Genomic DNA, 18,958 nt, shown 5'->3' on the forward strand with positions numbered 1-18,958 from the left:
AATTATACTTCCTCCATCACTGCCTGCATCATACGACATCTATTGATTGTCAACATATATTAAATCACTTTCATGCCAACCCTTTGGTCCACTTATTATTCATCTATTATTTTTATCTGAGTATCCAGCCCATGGCAGAGGACATTTTTAAGTGTTAATTGGCAACTATTTTGATAAACAATTAAGTCATCTTCTTCTTTTTTTCAAATAATTTTGAGGGGGTTTTGGTGTGTAGTTTTTATTCATTTATTTATTATTATTAATATTTATTTGTATACATTTTTTATTTTTATTTATTTATTCATTTTTTATAAATTAATGAATTTTATTTTATTATTTTATTTTATTTTTTCATTTTTTGCATTGAGTTACTTTTACTTTTAATACTTTAAGTACGTTTTCCTGACATTTTCAATGCAAGACTTTGACTTTTATTACTATTCTCACAGTATAGCGTGAGTACTTACTTCCAGTAAAGGTAAAGGAACTGAATACTTCCTCCATCACTGCCAGCGTCTATTTGAGACATGCATTATTCGTCAATATATATTAAATCACTTTCATTTGGTCCACTTATCATTTATCCATTATTTCTATCTCAGGTGTCCCAGCCTGTGGCAGAAGACGTTTTTAAGTGTGTGTATATCTGTGAAGCCAAAAACAGATTTTCAGCTGTCTCCTGTTGGATAACATCAAACCTGCTGCAGGAAATCTTTGAGTCTGGTTTGACTGTAATTTAAGTTTTGAGTCACAAAGCTTGTGCAATCATGTTTTTATCATCTTAGAAATATTTTCAAAAATACGATGCATTTTGAACTTTTAAAGACGCACAGACAAGTTTACACGCCTTCACACCCGGATCACATAGTCTCTCTCCCAGCTGTATCTGACCTCTTAGTGCCGTACACACCAGGACGTACTTTGAGGTCTCTTGTCTGTTCCAGAGGCTGACACTACAGGGGACAGAGTGTTTGCTGTCAGGGCCTCGAGGCTCTGGAACAATCTGCCTGAGGAAATCAGGTCGGCCGAGACAGAGATCTCTGTTAAGTCCCTTCTTACAACACGCTTTTATCTTAGAGTCTTTCCTGATTTTACTTGAGTTCATTTAAACTGTATTTTATTTCACGTCTTGTCTGTTTTAATTATCGAGATGTAAAGCACTTTGTAACTCTGTCTCGAAACACGCCACACAAATAAAGATTATAGTAATATTTTTAACATTATCAGTCATAAATGAAAGATCAAAACCAATAAACAGGTTGTTGCTCTTTACAGCTGCACAGGGCAAACACAGGGCTTAGATATGATGTTTAGAAACGGATTTCACAACCACTACAACTACAAGAAAAACTACCACAAGGAAATTTCACTGAGAGAGAGGTGTTAATTGAACTCTATGGTGAGTTTGGAGGATGTAGTTTGTAGCTACTGCTGTTAAAGTAACAAGGCTGCAGGAATGGACAACACATAGTAAACTGAGACAAAATGGTTCTTGATAGCAGTATAAGAAACACCTTTCCAAGCCAGAGCCCAGGTACTAATGAGGGTAAAATTATCAACTCCAATATGAGCTCCGAAGTGAATGTTTGAGCTCATATTTCAGCGCCTAACACAAGTTATGCTCCAAACAGCAGAGGCTGTGAGGAGAGGTAAAGGTGAGCAGCAGCCGCCCAGGTGAGACTCTCACCTGCTCTCCGTGTATTTAAACACTATCAAGTCTAAACCCACACAGCAGAACACACACACAGGTAGATGCACACATGTATCTGGACTTACTCCGTGTTCCTCCGCAGATTTGTACAAAAAGCTGAATCCAGTTTCTCAGTGTGTGTCTGGGCGTTTTGTCACCGCACCATGTTCTCCCTCTTCTTCCTGCTTGTGCACAGCTCCGGCGGCGGCGGCTCCCCGCCCTTCTTCCCCCGCTCACAGCCTCACCTGCTGCTGCTGCTGCTCGGCCCCGCGCAAACCTGCCGGACCGGTCCGACACGTCAGACGCTTAAAACAACAATAAATAGGAGGTTAAAAACAACGCGTGGCATTCAGGGAGGCTGCAGAGGAAGAGGAGGAGGAGGAGATGTGCGGGTCACGTGGCGCACAGGTAAAGGTGTGTAATTGGATTCTTAATTAAACCACGTGGTCCATGACAGTCTTTTTTTATATTATTTATTTGAATATTTGTGACTTTTTAATAATTTGAGAACAGTTATTGGGTTTGACATGAAAGTGAAGACACAGTAGAAAACTTTTAACTTAGTTTAAAACTCATTTTTAAATCATTTTAAATGATGTCTATGCACCCCTCCTCTGCACTTTTGCTTTTTTTAATGGTGATTTTTTTTAATTGTAAGTCATTTAATAGTAATTAATTTGATGTTTTATATCTTTTTCTCTTTACTTTTTTCTGTATCTTTTATTATGTTTTATATTTTATTGCTCTGTAAAGCACTTTGTATTGCCCGTGTGTATGAACTGTGCTGTACAGATACAGCTGCCTTGCTTCACCTTAAACCAGGGGGCTTAAGTGTCATGAACATACCCTTTACTGGTGCATACCAAGCCATTACATTAAAATACAATTTGAAAATTATATTAAAGTAGGGTTGTTTTTTAAGGCCAATTTATATTTGCTAATAATATCTTGGATTCCTGTAAATGTGTGTTTTCAGATGCTTTCATTTTTTGAAAAGAAAAAAAAAACAGTAACTAGAAGTCACTGACACTCTTTTGAAGACCCAGGTTTTAAATTCTAGATTAAAATAATTTCAAATATGGAAACAATTTAAAGATGTAGAATTTGAGCTTCTCAAAAATCCAATATATCCCACATTTATTGTTCATATTTTTACCAAATAATATGAGAGCACATTTATGATAAAATCTGGAAATTTTAATGAATATTTGTTTGTGAATATTTACTTTATCTTAGAGAGAAACATAATCAGGGTGCTCTGTGGAACAGTGGGTGGAGCAGGCACCTCATGTGTCTCATGGGTTTCTCTCTCCCCCCTTCATGCTCCAAGCTGTCCTGTCATTAATGGCAAACAGCCCCCCAAATAATCTTTCAAAATAAAAAAGTACCATAACACATTATTAAGGCATAACGAATAATTAGAGAGATGATAATGAGAGATGATCCAAGTATTCTTGAGCATGGATGGATTGCTCAACGGGCCAAACAGGCACAGACCCAGGGGTCTGAAGTGTCAGGGATCCCCCTGACCTTCATCTGCAAAATGTCACTCAAGTTACTGTAACATGTACCAACCAGGTAAAGACTCAACATGACTGCAAGGAGACACAAAAAGACTATAAAGAGATGCTAAGGAGCTGCAAAGAGACACAAAATAACAACTAAAATGGACAGAACAACCACAAAGCGACACTAAACAACCAAAAAAGACACAAGATGACCTCAAAGAGACACAAAGACACAAAAACACCATAAAGTGAAACACCTTTGTCTTTATAAGAAACTGCTGTGGCAAGTTTATTTGTACAGCACCTTCCAACAACAAGGTGAGATGCAAAACAGACACACAGAAAACATTTAATATGACATAATATTTGACCATAGAAAAGACATTGTCTGAGGACAACAATAAAACAGAGGAATTTAATCAGGTATGGAAGGACATTTATGAGGCCCTTAAAAACTACTACTACTGCTAAAAATAAAATAGAATAAAAAAAATTTAAGTAAAAAGAAATGAAATGAAATAAAATAAAATAAAATACAATTAAATAAAATTAATTAAAATAAAATAATATAAAAAAAATAAAGCAAAATAAAATGAATTAGAATAAAATAAAATAAAATAAGATAAAATGAATTAAAATGAAATGAAAAAATAAGATAAGATAAAATAAAACAAAATAAAGTGAATTAAAATCAAATCAAATAATATAAAATAAAATAGAATAATTTTTTTTTTTTTTAAATAAAATAAGAAAAAATTATCTGGCTGGCGTGACTCAGAGGGGAAGAGAAAGCTGACACTGAATGAAAAAATATAAAGTACAGCTTTAGTGCAGTGACAGATATGATTAAATAGTCCCAGCTTTCATTTAATAAAAGACATTAACATTACGAACGTACTTTGAGTTGTCTTAACAAAAGAAGTGATTTGGTTTGAGAGTTATGAATGTTCAGATTGTAGCCTACGTCAGGGTTGGTTTGTTTATTTCACTGCCACTTTCTGTGAGCATTGTTCTTACAGAAGTGATCTGCAGTCTGGATGAGGTTTACTCAGACCCTCCCAGCTCTCTGCTCTCCTTTCTTTCAGACAGTCATGAGACTGTTTACATCCTGCTTGTGCCATTTCATTTGTGTTACCTGCAAACAACAAGTTTGGGCACTTCTGACCGAGTCTGATTCCTTTGTTGAGCAGCAGTGCCACCTACAGATAAACCTGCTCAACAAATACCACAGTGAAACATCATACACCTGCATGAGTGAAACCTCGTGTTAAAACTGGTTTCTAATGTTGTTTCTAATGATGTTTTGCAGGTTAATCGGTGACTCTAAATTGTCCGTAGGTGTGAATGTGAGTGTGAATGGTTGTCTGTCTCTATGTGTCAGCCCTGTGATAGTCTGGTGACCTGTCCAGGGTGAACCCTGCCTCTCACCCAGTGTCAGCTGGGACAGGCTCCAGCACAGCCTACATTACAGTGGGTGGAAGAAAATAACCAACCCAGTGCCATAATCACCTCTGATTGTCAGCGCTTTTGAGCATTACGTAAAGAAAGTCATCGTGCAGACTGGATATTATGTATGATATTCATCATGTGCTGCTCAGAGCACATTGCAGGAGTGGATGCCTCCTTTGTTTGGGTTCCTGGGAGGAAATGAGAAAGTAGACATATAGGCAAAACAATCACTTGTTAATTAACATGCAAGTACCATTAACTACTAACATTAACTAGGTCTGTATGCACAACACCTGGCAGGAATATTGGGACTCAAGTGACACAGGAAGACATCTTTACAGTATTCAAAAACATGTAGGTGTTGGTAGATAACGGAGTGGGAACGCAAGGGAAGAGATGGTCATGACCCGTCCGAGGATAGGACACACAGGATTAAATGAAACTCTGTAAAAGTCCCTGAAAAGTCTGTCTTGAACTCAGTGTTACACCAATAAGGCCTTAAAAGTCGTTAAATAGTCTTAAATATGAATTTGTGGGGTCTCACCTGCAACAAACATTTAATCTAATTTCATTTATCCATTATTTAATTTATTTTTGTGAAAATAAGTGAAGCCTTTCTGTGTAAACGTCCACATTTCTAATGTTACAAATCTTTAAAAGCTATAATACTGTCATTTTACTAAATACGTCATACTTACTTACCTGTCGGCAAAATGCCGACTGACTAAACTCACTGCATAACACTTACTTCTGCACTGGACCACATACATACTACTTACCTGCAATGCTTCAATAAGTAAAACATGATTTGTTAAAAAAAAAAAGTGTCCTAAATTTGGTTAAAGGGTGTCTTGAACGGGTCTTACACTTAGCCGTCTGATACCTGTAGACACCCTGAAAACTATGACCACACTGTAACAAACTGGAAACGGTCAAACATGTACTAATAGATTGCATTATTTATTTATTTATCTATTTATTTATCTATTTATTTTGTTTCATTTTGTTTCCTGCCAATTGACTGCTCCCACTCCAGTCCTCTGGTGGCGGTAATGCGCCTGAAAGCTGGTTTGTCAACCGCCATTAAACTCAAAGAAGAAGAAAAAGGAAAAGCCCCGCCTTTCCTGTTGTCTATTGACCAATCGGGAGTCCGCATCCGGGACTAACTCACTGTACCTTTAGTGTGGCTCAGAGAGCAGCTAGTTAGCTAACACACTGACAGAAAGCTAAAAACACAACGCTTTATATTTATTAGGTTGCCCAGTTTCGTGTCCTGAACATCGCCCGGGTGACCAGCTCACACCGCAGACGGTACCATGGTCGGTGTTAAAGTGATCGGGAGCGACCCGGACTTCCAGCCGGAGCTAGCGGCCGCCGGCTCCAGGCTCGCCGTGGTGAAGTTTACAATGGCTGGGTAAGGCCGAGCGGCTAGCCGGTCTTTGCGCTTTTCTTTCCTGCTTTCAACATGAGACTGTGAAACATTCAGAGCTCGTTGTTTATTATTTTGGGGAAGCTGACACGAGCTACGTTATCTAAAAGGTTTAGCTTCCACTGATAGGAAAGCTAACTGTATGTTAGCAAGTTAGCAGGCGTTAGCCAGTTAGCTGTATTGCCTACAATGACATAGCAGTATTACAGTAAGTTAGCAGCTGAGGGGTCGTACGGTTTGTGGAAGAAAAACATCAACATTAAAACCAACAAAAGTGTTAAAACAACAACACACAGGCCTATTCTACTTTTTGGCTGTGTAACTACATGTGTACACACGCCGTTTCTACTTATAACAAGGTTTTAATCTTGTAATTGAAATGATAACAGTTCAATAACACTTAAAGGATAATATTAAGAAGTTAAACCCTTTGAGGGATTTATGAGAGAAATCAAGCATTTTCAAGATCTTATTTTATAGCACTGGTTAACTGGTATGGATGTTTAATAAAAATGTCTGCATTTAAAAGGTTGAATCATGTAAAGCACTAGCAAAATCTTAGGGACTGTTCTTAATCTATCAGAAGAGAGGGGTGTGTGTTCTGTGGCTTAGTTTTTATCTTTTATTTTAAATCTTGACCTTCCCCAAAGCTACAAATCTTTTTCCTGAGTGACTGGTGGAAAGTGCATGACCCTTTCTCCACCATAACTGACCATATTTTTTTATAGACGTCATTGGTATCGACTGATATTGGCTTTCAAAATGAACTATTATATATATGTGTTGTATGTCATGTCTCCATCTGCTGGTGGGCCGTCACGATAAAAGTATGCATGCGCAATATGATGTTAATTCCACTACAGAGGAGGCTTGATGATAAAAAAAATTAGAAAAAATGGGTATATCAATATCTGTAATCGGTCAAATAAGTTGTTGTGTATCTGGCAAAAAATCCAATATTATGCATCCCTAATACGCACCATATGTAGGTAGTATTGGAGCCAGTGCAATGAGCAAACAGCACAACAGTGAGAGTTATTACAAAAACAATGAGCTGATGTCTTAACCAAAATGCAAATCCTCCTCATAAAATAATGTGTTCAAGGACTGTTCGGAAAACGTACCTTTTAAATCTTAAAAGGAATATAAAATACAACCATTTAAAGCTGTATGTCTCTTCCATAAGCCAAAACAAAAAACACAATACCCTACCCAGTGCTTAAAAGATTATTTGACATGCCTCACCCTGCCATAAATACCAAACAGTGCCTCGTGCAGCTGCTGTATGTGTTTATTAACAATTAGGAAGTACAACAGTCGCTCTTGGGAAGTTTTGAAATATGAAACATCAATGCTACGTTGAACCAAAATGTCATAGTAGAGTTCATAGTAGCTCTTTCGCAAATGTAATGTTTTGGTGAATATGTCAGCCAATAAGAAGCAAAAATCACTATCAGATGATGTATGGTGCCTTGAAAATCCCACATCTGCTCAGCTATAACCACAACTTTTTGTAGCACAGAGTATTGGAGTTTGTTAGGTACTAAAATGATCAATGGTATATAATGTAGAACTTCAGATTCAGTATGTTTATTAACAGTATATTATACCAAGAGTGCAGACCCCAACTGATTCAGATTACTGCCATATATATCAGATGTGAGAGGCTGGTAGCAGCTAAATTTTTGCTTTTTACTTTATACTGTTCATTGATGATTAACTGTTGCCATTTTCTTTAACGTTAAGTGACTCATTGAATCACTGAGTAAATGTTTCAGCAGCACTGGAAGGACCAGAGCAGATCCCTCACCCACTTTCCTCTGCCTCCTCAGGTGTCCACCCTGTGTCAGAATAGCTCCAGCTTTCAACATGTTGAGTAACAAGTACCCACAGGTCGTCTTCCTCGAAGTAGATGTACATGTCTGTCAGGTGAGTCTGACATAAATCATTCAATAAACATTTTCATCCCAGAGTCAGAGCTGCGGGAATGATTTCAGAAGAGCAATGGTTGTTGATAGAGTTGTTCTGATACCAATACCAGTATGGGAAATGCCTCCGATACTGCCTAAACTGCTGGATCGAGTGAGTCTATGCACTGGTCCAATACCACCTAATCTAGTAACTTTAAAGTAGTTTAACACCTGGATAAAATGGCAGTTATCCTGGAAATCAATTCTTCTTCACCGCTCTAAATCAGTAGCCTACACAGCAGGTGGCGCTGTGCAGCCACTGGCGACTGCTGTATCAGAGCAGCGAAGAAGAATTGATTTCCAGTGAACAGTGTACCGATTTGGCAACATATTACCCTGGAAAGTCCCACCAGTTAAAGGCAACGTGTACAGTATGCACGGCTTTAGTCTGGAGGGTTAGCATTAGTGGTGCTTGCTACTAAATTGCGGCTGCCTGTTTTTTTAAAGAATCTTTATTTATTCCCAAGATTTTTTTGACAGACAGTCAAATTAGATAATAGAAGAAAGTTCTGTGGTGTTCATTCACACAGTGGTATAGAATTGGTTCTTGGTATCAGCCAATGCGCAAGTTCAGGTATTAAAATCGGTATCAGAAAGAGAAAAATGGTATCAGAATATCTTCAGTTGTTGAATCAATTTCCCATGAAAACCCAGCTGTAGCATTATGTTATGGTTTTATAATTATCTGAGCAGAGTGAGACCAGAGCTAAAGTCAGGTCATAAACTTGTGTTGACTCATTTAGACCAATGACAGGCCTGGTTTTTAAATTTCTTTTAGTGTTGAGGCGATATTAAATGAAAAAAATTAATCAACCAAAAGAAAAAAAGCAACCTGACAAACTTAACTCACTTAATTTAATCAAGACAAGTTGTTACGGAAGCATCAAAAAGAAAAGCTGTCATTGAAAAGTTAGTCACTGTTTTGCGTGTCAGAGACACATGTATGATCTTAGTACCAGTCATCTCATTATATTGTATTACATTATACTGACTAAAGTAACTAGTGGACCAAACTTCCCCCCAAAACAAGTCAGTGTCTCTGGAGGAAAAAAAGTTTCTGAAGTAGTGGTTCCCAACCAGTGGGTACAGACCCCCACTAGGGGTCGCCAAAGCACCATGGGGGAATCAAAAGACCTTCTTTATTCTAAGGGGTGTAAGATGTCTCTTTTTTTAAGATGTGCAGTCGGCCTTTATCTCGTCATCTCACGCATTTATGCGAAGAAAACTAAATTAAATTGTTAAATTTAAGATATAAACTTTAAACCTCACAGGATGAGGGCAGAGTGAAGATATGAGCACAAGCTGTATTCACAGAGCCTTCACTCTGCTAAACAGCCTCATCCTACATTAGAAAAGCAGCAGTTAAAACAAAGAGCTAATAAAACAATGACCAAGTTTTAAGGAGAGAAAAACACTAATTTTGTCATTTCCTGTCTTTGCGAGTGTTGTAGACTGAGTCAAAGCAACTAAACATGATCCTCATGCTGTAACAGAAATGTAAGGTAGACACAGGTGACTAAAGAGTTTAGTTTAGACCAGGTTTGGAGGATGCAACCAACCCTCTCTCCTCTTCCCAGGCAACAGCAGCAGCCAACAACATCACAGCCACACCGACGTTCTTGTTCTTCAGGAACCGGGTTCGGTTGGACCAGTATCAGGGGGTGGACGCTGCAGGTCTGGAGGAGAAGATCAAACAGCACACGGAAAACGACCCGGGAAACAGCGAGGACTCGGACATTCCAAAGGGATACGTGAGTTGACGATGTTAAATTACTGGCACCTCTCTACTGAAGGATTTTGGTTGTATGTGTGCAGGATTTGACGTGAAGAAGAAGCCATTTTGTCACATTCCAGACATGACCCTCTTCAGCTGTGAAGCAAATAACGGCCTTTACACACCAGGGGTGTTTTCTTTTTCTCGTGTGATTAATTTGCCCATCAGTAGATATTTTTTTTATTTTTAAACTGTTGTTTTTCCTCATATCCACTTTCACATAGACTGCAAATATCACATGGCAAAAAAGCAGACTAATTTTTTCTGCAACAAGGTTGATTTTTTTGCGCAGCAATTAAAGGCATCAGCCACTCGTGTTGTGCAGAACAGACGTAACGTCACGACACAGAAGCTCCGTGTCGGCAAACTTCTCAGAAGTTGTTAATGGTACCAATAACACACCTCCATTCTGTCCCATTTTCATCACCCTTCTGTTGAGGTACCCACAGCAGCATGCTGATCCAATAATAAAAGGTGGAGCTAGAAACTCTGTAGTCTGCTGATTGTTCAAAAGAAAACCGTCACTCTTGCTCAACAAGAGTGCACGAACCCGCTATTTTTAAATATCCCATTGATTGTGACAGAGACTGCAAACAAGTATCTGTCTGTACAGGTTACGTGCCTGTGCCAAAAAAGGCGTGACGGCGTAACACAACCACGTCAGCCTCTATTGTGACGTATAACATACTCATTGGCAGCGCTTTGTAAACAATAACAATGGCATAACATGGCAATAACAATCACTTACCGTCCCGTTTATGTGGCGGCTGATCTCGTCCTCTGCTCGGAGGATAAGGAGCTCCTTGACCTCATAGTTTTCCCAATTTGTAGACAGTTTCAGCCACTGTTCTTCTCCAAGCTGCTGCTAACTGCTATCAGCTACTTTTTAAATCTCCCAATGCCTGCATAACAGGTCTAAATGTCACACCTGTCACGTCCATAGTCCTGCCTATCGCCTGTCCCTTTTAGTGATAGTATAGCTGACGATAGAAAGGAGGTTGGGGGAATGAGATGCAACAAAGGAATGGAATCTGAGCTACTGCAAAGGACCTATATGGGGCGCACACTCTGCCAGGTGAGCTAGAGGCCGCCCCTCGGTATGAATAGTTTTGTTGCGAAATATTCCCAGGCAAGTATTTCACATTTTGGATGTTATTTGTCACACCCCTGGTGAGTAAAGGCTTTATAAATTATATCTGACAGGGAAAAACACAAAACAAAACCAGAAAACTCACAGTGTGTGTCGTGTGGTTGGAAACAGAAGAAAGAAATTAGTATGAACAGTTCCTGTGTAAACCTGACAGAATGTGAATCAGCCAGTTGCCTCAAAAAGACATGTTTTAATATATGAATGACATGTATAAATGTGAGTGTTAAACAAAGGCAGGGGTAGACCCAGGAGTTATTTCAGTTGTGTTTGTTTCGTTTTTCAGATGGACCTCATGCCGTTTGTCAACAAAGCCGGCTGCGAGTGCCTCAACGAGAGCGACGACTGTGGCTTCGATAACTGCTTAATCAAAGACTCCACCTACATGGAGTCCGACTGTGATGAACAGGTACGAGCTGTTAACTCTGACTTGTCCCTGTGTCCTCTCGGCAGTCCTAGTAGTTTCATTTATGCACCCCATTTTTAACACAGAACGATTTACTCCATAACTCAGAGTAAACAAAATCAGCTGTCAAGGCAGATAAACACATTTGAAAATATTCAGCTCCCTCCGTACTCTGTGGTAGTTTATTGTTTTTCAGTTTACCTGTCTGATAAGTTGAATTTGAAGGTAATTTTCCCGATATATTGCTGTCTGTTAATCTCGTCTAGTTGCTGATAACTATGGCCTTCAACCAGCCTGTGAAGCTCTTCTCTATGAAGCTACTGTCCTCAGACTTTGGTGAGGTTTTTTTATGCTGCTACACTTAATAAAATTTCATTTATCTGAATCTATTAACTGGAGGTATTGCAATCAAAATAAATTTCTCTGATAACTAACATCTTATTCTTCCCTTCCCTTTGTCTCCCACTGCTTCCTCCCTCCTCTCACTTTTCCTTCAGCCCAAGCCCCTAAGGTGATGAAGGTGTTCATCAATCTCCCCCGGTCGATGGGTTTTGACGACGCCGAGCGGAGTGAAGCCACTCAGGTTTTGGAGCTGTCAGAGGAGGACTACAAAGACGACGGTTTGATTCCTCTGCGCTACGTCAAGTTTCAGAATGTACAGAGTGTTACGGTGAGTGACAAATAAATAAAACACCGTAGCCTACGCAGGTGGCCTACGCCGTTGTGAGCATTTATACTTGTGTGGTGGTGTGTCTGTGCCACTCTGCAGTTACACATCCAAAACACTAGTCGGCGACGGAGGTTTCTGTTGAGTGCTGTAAAGTTTAGTTGATTCATAACACATATTAAACACATATTAAACACACATTAAACACACATTAAACATGGCTTAATAGAGACAGTTTCAAACACAAGTACACAAATCAGCTTCACTATAACTCGCAGCATTCACAGACAAACACTTGTCTTTATCTGGACACATTTTCCCCACAAATACAACATGCTAACGTTATTAGCACAAGCCTATGGCATTTTACATTGTATAAATTAGCCTAGCGGCTAGCAGACTTTTCCTCTCCTTATATTAATCCAGGGACAACAGCAACATTTAACAAAGGTAACGTTACATAATTTGGTTCCATTACAACTCACAAGGTTCACTGACAAAACAACTGTCTTATACTAAACACGTTTTCCAAACAAATACAACATGCTAACGTTATTAGCACAAGCCTATGGCATTTTACATTGTATAAATTAGCCTAGCGACATGCAGAGATTTCCTCTGTTCATATGAAGCCAGGATAAATCACACACAAGACTTAAAATGCTATTTTTGTGGAGGCTTTATTGTCTTCACAATTTATTGTTTCTTAGCTGTGAAATTAAAGTGAATTAAAGCTTTGTTTCCACTGAGGGAAATGGTGTTACTTGTCAGGTACCCAACCCAGTACAGGACTGACATGATTCCAGCTGTGCCATCTACTGGTTACAAAACCTCACAGGTTTATCCGGCTCAGCGTGTTTTTGTGATGATGTGTGTCTCTTTTCCTCACCAGTTGTTCGTCAAGTCAAACCAAGGAGACGAGGAGACGACAAAAATCAACTACCTTACATTCATAGGCACTCCAGTACAGGCCACCAACATGAGCGACTTCAAGAGGGTACGGACCAGTTACAGCAACCTTGATTCATTCACTTTGAGGTTTGTTTTATGACTCATCACTTTTATTTTGTCGCCATGCAGGTTACGGGAAAGAAAGGAGAGAGTCACTGAGCAGGAGAACCATGGGGAGGATTAGAAGAAGAGGAAGAGGAGGCTGCAGATACATCCAAGGACTTTCCCCTCTGCCAAAGTTGCCACACTCTGCTGTCACACACAGACACACACATTCAGACACACACACAGCCTCCAGTTGACCTCCTCTGTGGAGACTCAGTCTATAAATCATTTGTATTGTAATTCCGATGAAAGTCACTGTAAATAAAACACAATCCTTTTTCAAAGGGATGTGCGTTGTGTCTGCTTTCTGTGGGAACTCTTGTAGGTGGAGGAGGAGGAGTAGTATGGCAATACAGACAGTACTAACATCTGTGGATGCAGTATGAACATCTGTAATAATAGTCATAAGAAGGGTCACAGTGTCAGTGATAAGACTAATACAAGTTTATTTTTCTATAAGCACGTGTTGTTTGCACTTTTTCTTGGCTTCCTGGACAGCACTTACAACTCCTTGAGCGACTTGACGACGTACAACCGGATATATATCGTTTACACAGAAGAAAAAAAATACTACTACTAATACTACTTGTCACTAGTGAGTCATGTTTTTCTGGACTGAGAAATTCAGAATCACATTTCCAACAGTACTCTCCCCTGTCATGCAACACTGTAGGGACATCGACTAAATTGAAATTTAAATAATTCTTCTGTAATCATGTCGGTAAAAAGAACATCTTAGGTGTCTGAATTATATCATTTCTTTTTAAACTGACACGTTTGATGGAAAGAGTAAAGGCCTCAGTTTAACAGTTGATTGCAAACTTTTGAACAGTCGTGCACTGATGTGCTGGGGGTACAAAAACAGCTGTGAAAGTGCCCTCTCGGATCTGATAAAGTGCCCCCAGGTTTAGAAAGTAAGTAGGTCACCGTTGTTTTTTTGTGGCTGGTGAATTAAGTATTTTACCAGCTGGTGCTCATTTCCAACCCTGAGTGCCTCCTAGGAAATGTGTCATGGAAAAAACACAATGAATTGCCCTCTTGGGTGCCCTTCGATCGGAGTAAAGGTGATGCAGGGCCCTGTAGGATGGCCTGTTAGTAGAGAAAATATGGTGAATTGTGCTGTGGGGTGACCTTCCAGTGGAGAAAATGCAGTGATTTGCTTTGTAGGGTGCCCTCCAGTGGGGAAAACATGACACTGGGCCTGTTATGGTGCCCTTGTACTGGAGAAAACACAGTGACTTGCCCTCCAGTGGAGCAAAGTTGATGTAGGGCCCTGTAGGATGCTTTTCTGCTGGAGAAAATATGATGAATTGCCCTCAAGGGTGTTCACCACTGGAGAAAATATGATGCAGGACCCTGTGTGGTGCCCTTCTAGTGGAGAAAACAATAAATTTCCCCTGAGGGTGAAACATAAGTGGAGCAAAGGTGATGCAGGGCTCTGTAGGGTGCCCTCCTAGTGGAGAAAATAGAATGAATTGCCTGCTAGGGTGCCCACCACTGGAGAAAACAGAATGCAGGACCCTGTATGGTGCCCTTCTAGTGGAGAAAATGCAATAATTTGCTCTCTAGGGTGCCCCTCCAGTGGAGCAAAGGTGACACATGGTCCTGTCGGCTGCCTTTCTGCTGGAGAAAATGTGATGTGATTGACTGACAGTTTCTGTCACACCTTTATTCTAGAAGGAAGGGGGGGATTTTAGACAACATGGGACCCACTGAATAATTTACATGTTGCAGGTGTACAGTGTACATGTGGCTCTTAATGGGAGAAGCAGAATTTCCCTGAATCCGCTGTCCTTTTTTCATGAAGAGCATTCTCCTCTTCCTCACCTAAACTATCATCCTAGCAGTCACTCATTTGCTTCCCCTGACTGCCGTTGAGATCAATATGTCATATATGCTAGAGGACTACATAGAATCTGTTATCAACTCAAATATATGTTATACAGTTGCTGTAAAATGAAACCTTTCAGTATAGTTGGTTTTCTACACTGTTTACAATTGATAAAACATATTATGATTCTTCAGAGCATGAACAGCGTCTCCTGCACCACATGTTGAGCTCACTGCATGTTGGTAGACAGGGGCTATAAGCACACAGTGCCTCCTCTTCCTGGAATAAAGCAAACTGTCATAGTCCCTCCCTCTTCTTCCTGCTCCCAAACACAGCCAATCCTCTCAGTCTACGTTTCCTGCTTCCTCCACCCACCACAGATCTGCCAGTGTACAGATGGGTGTAACCAGCATGCTGTGACCTGCAAGAGTTGGCATCTTATGTACTGCAGAACAGCAAGTGTTCTGTGCTTATCTCATGGTGAAACTATTTCACTCTCACTGTGTCTTCCAGGTGAAATGGCGCAGCGAGGAATTCAGCTGGATGAGGAAAAACTCTCCTGCTCGATCTGTCTGGATCTACTGAAGGATCCGGTGACTATTCCCTGTGGACACAGCTACTGTATGAGCTGTATTAAAAACTACTGGGATGAAGAGGATCAGAAAGAAATCCACAGCTGCCCTCAGTGCAGGCAGACCTTTGGACCGAGGCCTGCTCTGGGGAGAAACACAGTGTTGGCAGATTTAGTGGAGGAATTGAAGAAGACAGGACTCCAAGCTGCTCCTGCTGATCACTGCTACGCTGAACCTGAATATGTGGGCTGTGATTTCTGCACTGGGAGGAAGGTGAAAGCTGTCAAGTCCTGTCTGCAGTGTCTGGTCTCGTACTGTGAGCAGCACCTCCAGCCTCACCATGAAATTGTTCCATTAAAGAAACACAAGCTGGTGGACCCCTCCAAGAAGCTTCAGGAGAACGTCTGTACTCGTCACAGTGAGGTGATGAAGATTTTCTGCCGCACTGATCAGCAGTGTATCTGTTATCTGTGCTCCATGGATGAACATAAAGGCCACGACACAGTCTCAGCTGCAGCAGAAATGACTGAGAAGCAGAAAGAGCTCGGGGCGACTCGACAAAAGATCCAGCAGAGAATCCAGAACAGAGAGAAAGATGTGAAGGCGCTTCAGCAGGAGGTGGAGGCTATCAATCGCTCTGCTGATAAAGCTGTGGAGGACATCAAGAAGATCTTCACAGACGCGAAGCAGCAGATCAGATCTCGTCAGAAATCCGGGGTGACTCTCGCCAATGAGCTTCAGGAGAAGTTGGAGCAGGAGATCGCTGATCTGAGGAGGAAAGATGCTGAGCTGGGGCAGCTCTCACACGCAGATGACCACATCCAGTTTTTGCACAATTACATTTTGCTGTCACGACTTAGTGAAGCTACAGATTCATCCGGAGTGAAGATCCGTCCTCTGAGGTACACTGAGGATATGACTGCAGCTGTGTCAGGGGTCAGAGATAAACTGCAGGACATTCTTAGTGAGGAGTGGACCAAGATATCACTGACAGGGTCTGAAGATGTTTTACTGGCACAGGCAGAGCCCAAGACCAGAGCTGAATTCCTCAAATATTCATGTCAAATCAGACTGAATAGAAACACATCAGGCATGGACAACCTGGGTATTACAGATGGCCTAAAGGCAAAATACTGTGAAAACAATTACAACTATTGTCGTCACCCAGACAGTTTTACTGACTGGCCTCAGGTTTTGTGTAGAGAAAGCCTGACTGGGCGTTGTTACTGGGAGGTGAAGTGGAAAGGGAGTGGCATTTTTGTAGCAGTTGCATACAAGACTATTAGCAGAACAGGAAGAGACAGTATATTTGGACACAATGACAAGTCTTGGGCCTTGGAGTGTTTCCATGATAGTTATGAATTCAGACATAAAAACATCATCACTCCCATCTCAGGTCCTCACTCCTCCAGAGTAGGAGTGTACCTGGATCATGGGGCAGGCACTCTGTGTTTCTACAGCGTCTCTGACTCCACGATGACTCTCCTCTACAGAGTCCAGACCACATTCACTCAGCCTCTCTGTCCTGGATTTGGTCTGTATGTTTATGGATCCTACGCTGAAATCTGTAAAGCTTAAAACACAGAAGCCTGAAACCCACAGAGACAAGACGCCACCCATGGCATCTTATTAGAGTTTCTGTTTGTGGTGCTCTTTCTCTTTTCAGCCGAGGTGGTTATCACTGCTTGTTATGACAAGTGAGTTCTTTGTGAAATATTTGTATAATAAATAAGCAATCGCAACGTGTTGTGACAAATTTGTTGTGATTATTTAGCTTCTAACTTGTTGTGTAGTCTGTAATGTTGTTCTGTTGGATGTATGTTTGTGTTGTTGCAGCTCTATACGCCTCGTCTTTATCACAGCATTTTAATAAATCAATAAATCAAACATTAAATCGATATCAAAGCCTTTTCTGAGTTAATTAATATTTTCACACTGATGCCCTTCCCTTCCCTTCCCAAATACCTTTAAACATCACTGAATGAAAATCGCTGTTTACAGTATTGCATACATATTCAACATGATCAATTTTATTTCTTAATTTGTGTTGGATTTTTTCTAGTTTTGCATCACATTTTTTAATGTTATGTATTAACAGCTCTGTCTCAGTATGGAAAAAGCTCAGCTGCGGCAGTGGAATGAAAACGAGAGCCTATCATAGTTAGCAAGTTATTCGGAATATGATTTAGTATCTTAAAATAATAAGAAACTCTCTCAAAATAATGAGAAATGTTTTCAAAACAAGAGTTAGAATCTCAATATGATGAGATAATATCTCAAAATGGTGAGAACATTTATCACAACGATGCATATCTCAAAAATAATGACTTGCTATCTAAAGATAATAAGAAACTTTCTCTAAATAACTTGATCATCTTTAAAAAAGCGCTTAGATATTCAAAATACTGTCTTAGTATCTCATAATAATGAGAAGCGCTACTTACTGTCTCAATAATAAGAAATCTTCCTCAAATAATGATTTCATATCTCAAAATAATGTCTCAGATACCTCAATATAAGGATTTACTCATCTCAAAATAATGAGTTAGCATTGTTTCACATTATGTTGAGATGTAAACAATGTGACGTGAGAAATGTGAGAAGGTTTCGCATTACTTTGAGTTACTAAGTCATCATTTTCATAGTTTTTCATTATAATATAGGTTTTTTTTAGACTTTTTTCCCTTTATTTGTACAGAACAAGTCGGGGAATACAAGTTCAAGATAAAATAAATTAGTAGCAATGGTCCGAGCGATGCTGCAGCACAAACATAAACAAAAAAGGCAACACAAATAAAAAGGAGAAACAATCAGAAGCACAAGAGAGCAAGGCAAGAGACGACAAAAGCACCTAGATATAGATGTATACAGTTTTGTTTTTTTTTGCTTTACTATTCAATTTTTCCATACATATGAACGACCTAAAGTAGGTGTCAAATATTTTTTAACACAGTGAGGGAGTACATACTTCCACTTAAAAGTATGACTGTGGTATTTACCCAAAACAGCATTTGGATCTAGAAAAGTTGATGCTAGCAAGTTTGTTTGCAATGGGAAGAACTTAGAGGTTGTTCATTGTTTTAAATATCTTGGGATTACTATGAGATCCATAATGGATCATTCAAAATTGCTATTGATGAGTTGTATAAGCAAGCATCCCCTGCCATGCATGTGAGGTTTGGGGGTCTGAAAAATTTGATTCACTTGAAAAATTACATCTCATATTCCTTAAATATATCCTAAAAGTTAAGACAACAACATGTAATAATGTGTTTTATGGTGAGTTGGGGAGGTGTCCACTTTGTACTGCAGTTAAAAAGAGAGTCATTGGTTATTGGGGAAGGCTGATAGAAGGGAAAGAAAGTAAACTGCATAGAATAATGTGTACTTGTTTGCTTAGACTGCATAACTCAGGTGTATTTGTGTCACCATGGATTCTGCAAGTGAAGCAGATATTGG

General features: G+C 39.8%; 3 protein-coding genes across 3 annotated transcripts in view; 2 read left to right on the forward strand and 1 right to left on the reverse strand.

Annotated features, from left to right (window-relative positions):
* Positions 1–2,056, reverse strand: part of atp8b1 (ATPase phospholipid transporting 8B1) — a 46,678-nt gene extending 44,622 nt beyond the window's left edge. The window contains exon 1 of the mRNA XM_033647387.2: positions 1,777–2,056. The gene's annotated coding sequence lies outside the window, so the exon portion shown is untranslated. The remainder of the gene's footprint in view (positions 1–1,776) is intronic.
* A 3,749-nt stretch (positions 2,057–5,805) lies between these two features.
* On the forward strand, positions 5,806–13,384 carry txnl1 (thioredoxin-like 1). The gene is made up of 8 exons (XM_033647458.2): positions 5,806–6,061; positions 7,909–8,005; positions 9,624–9,797; positions 11,254–11,376; positions 11,640–11,709; positions 11,871–12,043; positions 12,933–13,037; positions 13,121–13,384. The coding sequence occupies exons 1-8, from the start codon at positions 5,964–5,966 to the stop codon at positions 13,148–13,150; spliced, it is 870 nt and encodes a 289-aa protein (XP_033503349.1). The 5' UTR covers positions 5,806–5,963; the 3' UTR covers positions 13,151–13,384.
* A 1,715-nt stretch (positions 13,385–15,099) lies between these two features.
* On the forward strand, positions 15,100–17,397 carry LOC117270043 (tripartite motif-containing protein 16-like). The gene has a single exon (XM_033647457.2). It carries the CDS (start codon positions 15,164–15,166, stop codon positions 17,075–17,077), a length of 1,914 nt encoding a protein of 637 aa, XP_033503348.2. The 5' UTR covers positions 15,100–15,163; the 3' UTR covers positions 17,078–17,397.
* The last annotated feature ends 1,561 nt before the right edge of the window (positions 17,398–18,958 follow it).

The sequence above is a fragment of the Epinephelus lanceolatus genome, chromosome 19, assembly GCF_041903045.1.
Source record: "Epinephelus lanceolatus isolate andai-2023 chromosome 19, ASM4190304v1, whole genome shotgun sequence".
In the NCBI taxonomy this organism is placed as follows: domain Eukaryota; kingdom Metazoa; phylum Chordata; class Actinopteri; order Perciformes; family Serranidae; genus Epinephelus; species Epinephelus lanceolatus.